Source organism: Mastomys coucha, unplaced genomic scaffold, assembly GCF_008632895.1.
Source record: "Mastomys coucha isolate ucsf_1 unplaced genomic scaffold, UCSF_Mcou_1 pScaffold21, whole genome shotgun sequence".
Lineage (NCBI taxonomy): Eukaryota > Metazoa > Chordata > Mammalia > Rodentia > Muridae > Mastomys > Mastomys coucha.
The window spans coordinates 92,964,770-92,972,444 of record NW_022196904.1 but is presented as its reverse complement, the minus strand read 5'-3'; the positions used below and the strand labels follow the sequence as shown (position 1 = coordinate 92,972,444).

Here is a 7,675-nt window from a genome sequence, read left to right as displayed (position 1 = left end):
GCCATTCTGATTGGTGTAAGGTGGAATCTCAGGGACTCCCTCATTGCCTAGATCCAGTGTTCAAAACTATTGAAAAAGTCTTAATCTTATATGAAATAATTATACAATAATGGGCAATCATTGGAACTTCAAAAACCTGAAAACTCTCTGTTGAGGAGAAGTCAAATAACCTGCTGTATATCTGAAAGATGCCTAAATGATCAGCCAATCTCTATGTCAAAACCTGCGAACTAAACTTAATTTTACTGAAGAAAGATCCCAGAGCTCCTTGCAAATGGTCATCACTCTCAATTTACATGTCATTAAAGAAGCCCATTGGCACTCTACTAAACAAAAGCAGATCCAACACAAGAGTTCAATCAGCAGAGGAATAGCTTCATCCTTTTAATCCAGCAGGAAAAATAAAACAAACAAACAAACAAACAAAACAGGATCTAAAAACTTGCAGGAACACATAAATTTGGAATCCCACAGAAACATATAAGAAAACACTCAGGTTCATTTATTTTGTGAAAAATAAGTCTGTTTGCAGGAGAATTTGCTTTGTGGAAGGTAAGGTGTTAGTTGAACTGCTCATTTGACAACTAACTATGAACTAATTATAGTCTATGTTGGATACTGTAATGGGAAATATAAAATAAATATCATAAAGTATTTTATTTTGTTTTTAAATAAGAATAGTTTATGGCCAACCCAAATCAAAATATGCAACAGTAAACATTGTTTTGTGGTACAGATGATCCTAAGTGCTGTATGTATAATGGCACTAGATATGACCAAATAAAATTGTTACTCTTAGAAAAAAAAAAGAAATCATGGTGAATCATGGACCAATATGCATTCTGAATTTCAGGTCAGTGTCTTAAGAAAAGAGAAAATGCTACACAGCAAAACTGTATGAATTTTGCTGGAAAGACTAAATTGGCTCTCACAAAATGACTGTCACTTAAATGTGTATACAGTTGTTCCAAAATAAACACCTGATAAGCCTGGAGAAACAGCTCAGTGGTTAAGAGCATATTCTGTTCTTGTTGAAGACCTGAGTTCAGTTCCCAGCACTCACATACAGTCGTTCCCAACTGCTATAATCTCCATTTTAGGAAATCATACACCTTCTTCTGATGTCTACCTCAGAAGTGTAGGAACATCACAGTGTATAAAAACTCACTCAGGCATACACATACTCACAGAAAAACATCCAACCATCCAAACTATTTTAATATATATGACCAAGAAGGAAATCAGTTTGTGTTCAAAATTTATATGTGACCTGTTTCATAATCAGTGACTTGTATTTGAACAGCACAGAAATAATATCATGTAATAGAAACCATAAACAGTTTTTGATACTTGCTTTATATTTTGTTCTTTTATAAGAACAGTAAACTCCAGAAAAAATGTTTCTGTCTCTCTCTAACTCTATCTCATCCTTGTCTCTGTCTCCATCTCTGAGTCTCTCTGTGTCTTGCTCTCTTTCTCTTTCCCCCTCTTTTGCACACACACACATACACACACACACACACACACACAGACACAAACAGACACAGGTACACACAGACATAGACACACAGACACAGGCACACACAGACACACACACACAGACACAAACAGACACAGGTACACACAGAGATACACACAGACATAGACACACAGACACAGGCACAGACACAGACACAAACAGACACAGGTACACACAGAGACACGCACAGACATAGACACACACAGACACAGGCACACACACAGACACACACACACACACATAGACACAGACACAAACAGACACAGGTACACACAGAGACACACACAGACATAGACACACACAGACACAGGCACACACACAGATACACACATAAATACACACACAGACACACACACACATAGCCACATACACACAGACACACATACACACTGCATATGGGTGATCTGTCAGGCTATTTGATTAACAGTTGTTTGTGGAAGTAGAGCACTAGGGGTGAGTCCAATAGCTATCAGTTAGTGAGTCAAATTTTCCCACATTGCTCATAATATTTTTGCTTAGTCAAATAAAATAAATATTAGAGAAACACTTACAATAAGAGCTTGTTATTAAAATTAATAATAGCATTTAATGTTTTTTTTCGTTTTAGCAACATTCAATATCTGCCCCTTCATCTCTTAAGAAGACAATGTTAAGAAGTGAGAAGACATATCATCTTCCCAAATTAGGGCGATTTTATTTATTTATTTATTTATGTATTTATTTATTTATTTATTTATTTTTATTTTATGTGCATGAGTACACTGTAATTGTACAGATGGCCGTGAGATATCATGTGTGTGGCTGTTGGGAATTGAACTCAGGATCTCTGCTGGCCCCGCTCATGCCCCTCACTCTGGCCCCTCTCGCTCCGGCCCTGCTCGCTCTAGGGTAATTCACTGTAGCTGTCTTCAGATGCACCAGAAGAGGGCGTCATATCTTATTATGGGTGGTTGTGAGTCACCATGTAGTTGCTGGGATCCAAACTCAGGACCTTTGGAAGAGCATTCAGTGCTCTTACCTGCTGAGCCATCTCGCCAGCCCAAGTCATTTATTTTTAACATAACAAAGCCCCTGGCCTGATAAGATATGCTCATGGTCCTATAGTGGCACAAATATCATAGGAGTAACCAAACACTTTCTGAATGGATTTAAATCTCCTTCCACAAGATGAAATGCATATCTGGTGTCATTATAAGACTAAGAAACTATGACTTGAAAGGTCCTAGATCCTAGTGGGAGAACTCATTACTATTATGTTCCTAAATAAGCAGAGTATTAAATAGAGTCTTAATGACTTATCATTATATTAATAGGTTAATGCGTTTGTTCAGCCCTTATCAGAGCATTTTCTATTTGCAGTAGACAATGATTAATACAGAGAACCACAACAGTCCAGAATGCAGAGAATAAGAAATAGTGGAATGCAGTGCTCTGAAGGGAACATCTATATCTTACATCCCTCCCAAGGGAGAAATGAATGGGGTAGAAAGAATGTAAGAATCAAAGCTAGTAAATGAGTAAATATGACTTTCTAGGCGTAGTAGAACATCTGCACATATGAACTCAGAAAAGTTTAGACAGCAAATAAACAATCTGTACAGCCCATATTAGACAAAAATCTCAGTATGGAGAGAGAATTTGGACACAAAATCTTATTTACTCCTAGCTATGGAGCTATTAGAAATTGTTAGCTGCTGAGAGAGGGAGAGGGGGACAGGGAGAGAGACAGTTTCCTCTAGGAGGATAGCCTCTGCTAAGCTGACCACTCTACTGGAAAACTACACATTCACGAATAACAAGGACACAAAGTTAGGTCAGTAGGGAAGTGGGTGTAAAGAGTTGGGGAATGACTTGAATATGATCAAAACACACTGTATGGAACTCTCAAAGAATAAAAATAATATAAATGAAAATAAAAATCTCACAATGACAAGTACTGATGAGTGTAGGGAGAGAGAGACTCCAAACTTCTGACAGAAATATGGATTAGTGTTACAGATTCCAATAAGGAGTCATAAAATTCTAAAAATCAATACACCCTATGATTCAGCTATCTAGGTATATTTCCAAAAGAGATGACATCAGCATAAGAAAGAGCTGCATGCAGGCTCATATATACTTCAGCACTATTTTCAACTCATTGTAGGCAGGAAATGAGCCCAGGTTCCTACAAGCAGTTGAATGAAATATAAAATGTGTACCACATACTCACAGTAGAATGATTATTCAACCATAGAGGAGGATGAATTCTTATCATTTGCAGCAAACCGAGTGCCACTAGAAGACAAGAAATGAAATAGCAGTGAGTTAGTTATTTATGGAGACGAAATGCATCCATGTTTTTCTCATGCTGTCCAAGGCCTTAAACTCGACCAGAGTGGCCTCTGATTTACAGTCTGTCTGCCTTAGTCTCCCTGTGTTTTGATTACAGGTTTGCATTATGTTTGTCTGTCATGTGTTGTGATCATTCTAAGTGAGTAAAGGAATAGTTTGTGTTTGAGAGCATCCTTGCCACTTGGTACTAATAATTCTGAGTTTACCTCAACTTTCTGAGCCTCCAGCTCTCTCAGGCATGAAATGGTGGGGGGATTCCCTCTTTGTGAAGTTGGTTGTGAGGGTTGAGTAAGGCAAGGTTCTTAAGCTTTGATGGGGTTCCAGGACACCAAAAAACATGGGGTATTACCAGCAAGCATTTGTTTTTATTGTTTATGAGATTAGCTAGCTTTATGGTACAACGTGTGTGCATCTCTCCTGGGAACGAGTCTTTGAGTGGGGGAAGGGCTCCATCTAGCTGGAGGAGAGAAAGAATGAATTAGGCATATATTATCATGCTTTAGTGTTGGGCTCCTTGTCACTCAGACTCTGATTTGAAATATTCCTTATAAGAGCCTAGTAGCCATGAGGATATGCCATAGGTGCATGTCAGCTCTATTTGACTGGGAGGAGAGAGACATTTGTCTTGTTCTTTGAACAAAGCTCTGAAGCACCCAAAGGAATAGAAGGCAGGCAGTAAACACGGGAATCCTGTGGTGACGAACCTATTCCCAACAGTGTTTGACTGAAGAATATTAGGTCTTGCTGTAGACCCTGCATTGGTCAGAGGTTGAGATGAAGCTCGTGAGAAATATGGTATGAATATGGTTTCTTCTATAGCCTTCAAGAGATGTGGGGTGAGCATAGCACTTGATGCCAGGAGCATGAGGCAGGCTGATGCAACTCCTTGTAGCTGTTGGCAGCAGTATCTGACTTTCTCTTAATCTCTATTCTCAGTGTTGATGTTGTCTCTCCAATCTTCCCTCTCTGATCTTACATCCTACAACCTTACACTTCCCCACTTGGCCTTTTTCCTTTTCATAGTATTTCCTCTTTAAAAATTTTTTCTTTCAGCCTTTCCTCCTATATTTCTGTTCTTGTCTTTTTAAGTCTTCACCATTTTTTTTCACCCTCTGTTCTCATTTTGTTCCTTGGTGTAAATCCCAGAAAATGACTAAGAAACAGAAGTGACGTTAGTGTCAGTAGGAGCCAGTAAGGCTACTTCATCTTCACTAGTTACAATAAAAACAGATATGAATGCTTTTCTTTTTCCCCAGAAGCAAGCTCTTAGTTAAGATACTTTTAGATTTCTTTAAAGTGAATGTATTCCATGGTAGAATGAGACTAGGGTGTTCAAGAAGCCTGGTCACCTTGGGATAACCCCCTCTAAAACAAGCAATGTTCTTTTTATGGTAGTGTCAGGAGCTCATTACACTGTTAAGTTTTCTCCAAGTATTTCTTGTTTGCCTTTCTACTTCTTCAAAATTAATGCTCTTTTCCAGCAAAATTATCCATTTGTGGACCCTTGGGACTCTTTTTCAAAGCCTTGTACCACAATAAGTAATTTCCTCTTGATATCTAATATTAGTATTTCCTGATATAATAGTTAGCTTCTGCCACAGGGAACTATGTTTTCTGAGGGTTATATAAAATAATAAATATGGAAGCAGTAGGCTATGTGTGTTAATGATTATTTATGAGACACAAAAATTGACCTGGCAAACAAATTCTGAAGCCACCTTTTACAAGACACTAAACGCTTATAGGCTTGCCACAGAAATGTTACAAAACATTGTTAAATGCAGTTTTTTTTACTCAAATGTGTGTAACTAAAACATATACAAGAGAGCAAAGAAGAAGGATGTAAAACTAAAGGTATGTTGCCCTTTCACCATGTCTTCTCACAGCTTCATCTGGGCTGATGGAAGGTAGCATTTCTTGTCTCCTACACCTGGGAAAATTTGACATTCCAGCTGAGGAAGGGCAATGGTCCTGAACATGAAAGCATGCACTAGGTTATCATTTTTTAAGGAAAAAACCTGGGGACTGTAATTGGGTTAGAATTCAGGTTCTAGTCTTGTAGCTTCCTTATCAGGAAACCTGGGTAATTTTCTTCTTTTGCTTGGACATTTGTTTCCTGATTTTTTCATAATGGATGTTTAATTTCCTATAGACCAACTTAGGTCATGGTTATGAAGTTTGAGGCATGTGGAGATAGCTGGCTGAGTGATCATAAAGACCATATCCAGGAAGCTACTAAAACTGTGAATGTGGGGTCAGCTCCCACAAAAAGATTTCCAATTTATTCTGCTAAGAGAGGCCTGAGACAAAAGCATCTTCCCATAACTACAGGCTCATAACCTTCTGATCAGCTCACCAGTGGATATCAGACATCAGATACTTGTACAATCATTCTTAAGAAAAAAGTTGTGTGCTGCCTTTCCTTCCACAAGGATACCAATAGTGTTGGACACATGTTATAATTTTCCAAAACATCCATCTGACAAATGACCTTATCTTCTTATGGGGAACTTCAGGATCAATGCCTCTCAGGCTCCCAGCTTTATTCTGACAGGCTTTCCAGGACTGGAAGCCCTGGAGCCCTGGATGTCTCTCCCTTTCCTTTTATTCTATGCCATCTCCATTGTAGGCAACTCCTTGATCCTCCTCATCATCAAGGAGGAACAGAGTCTGCACCAGCCCATGTATTACTTCCTGTCCCTACTGTCTGTCAATGACCTGGGTGTGTCTTTCTCCACACTGCCAACTGTCTTGGCTGCCCTTTGCTTCCAGGCCCGCGTGATCACCTTTAATGCCTGCTTGGCCCAGATGTTTTTTATACATCTCTTTTCTTGGACAGAGTCGGGCATCCTTCTAGCTATGAGTTTTGATCGCTATGTAGCTATATGCAATCCACTGCGCTATGCCACTGTGCTCACCAATGTTCGCATCGTGGCAATGGGCCTAGGAACAGTCCTCCGTAGCTTTGTTCTCATTGTTGTTTTCCCAGTGCTTTTGCACAGGCTGCCCTTCTGCCACCCTCAGAACATCCTCTCCCATGCTTACTGCCTACATGTGGACATGATTAAACTGGCGTGTACTGATGTTTCCCTCAATAGCCACTATGGGTTGTCCATCGTGTTGCTCACCTTTGTTCTGGACTCTGCGCTCATCCTCATCTCTTATGTGCTTATCCTGCGATCAGTGCTGGCCATTGCATCTCAGGAGGAGCGCCTGAAGACACTCAACACATGTGTATCCCACATCTTGGCTGTGCTCATCTTCTATGTGCCCATGGTCAGTGTGTCTATTGTACATCGCTTTGGGGCTGGCCTGCCTCATGCAGTCCATATCCTCATGTCTATTCTCTATCTCTTTGTGCCTCCTATGCTAAATCCTATCATCTATTCCATTAAGACAAAGGAGATACGCCGGAGACTATTCAAGATGCTTTTCAGAGTCAAGTTGTGACTGAAGCAAAGACAGAAATGGTCTGTGATCTATCTAGTGTTGGAGGTATGGACAGTCAGGCACCAGAATAGGGAGAGATTAACTAATGGATGTGAAGTCTGTGCTTAAAGTTCCAGGATTACTGATAAGAAATTTAATCTAGATTATTAGGCTTGTATCTGCCAACACAATCTGGGATCATAACCAGAACTTAACTTTGTTAACTTTTCTTTAGACACAGAAAGCAATCTTGTTTTCAGGATAAGTAAGGGAATTGTTATTTTTTTTAGAGAAGCCAAGGAGTAATATCAAAATATCTAGTGACACTCTTGGATTTTGAGGATATGCATAAAAGAGGATAAAGTTACAGATAGGATGAATGTGGGATGGGTC

General features: G+C 39.4%; 1 protein-coding gene across 1 annotated transcript; it reads left to right on the top strand.

The window, feature by feature from the left end:
* Positions 1–6,270: 6,270 nt before the first annotated feature.
* LOC116100743 (olfactory receptor 51I2-like) lies at positions 6,271–7,375 on the top strand. Its single transcript, XM_031384478.1, has one exon. It carries the CDS (start codon positions 6,356–6,358, stop codon positions 7,301–7,303), a length of 948 nt encoding a protein of 315 aa, XP_031240338.1. The 5' UTR covers positions 6,271–6,355; the 3' UTR covers positions 7,304–7,375.
* The last annotated feature ends 300 nt before the right edge of the window (positions 7,376–7,675 follow it).

What these genes read in the sequence shown, in the direction of transcription:
- LOC116100743 (XM_031384478.1), top strand. Translation starts at nt 6,356, where the DNA reads ATGGGGAACTTCAGGATCAATGCCTCTCAGGCTCCCAGCTTTATTCTG.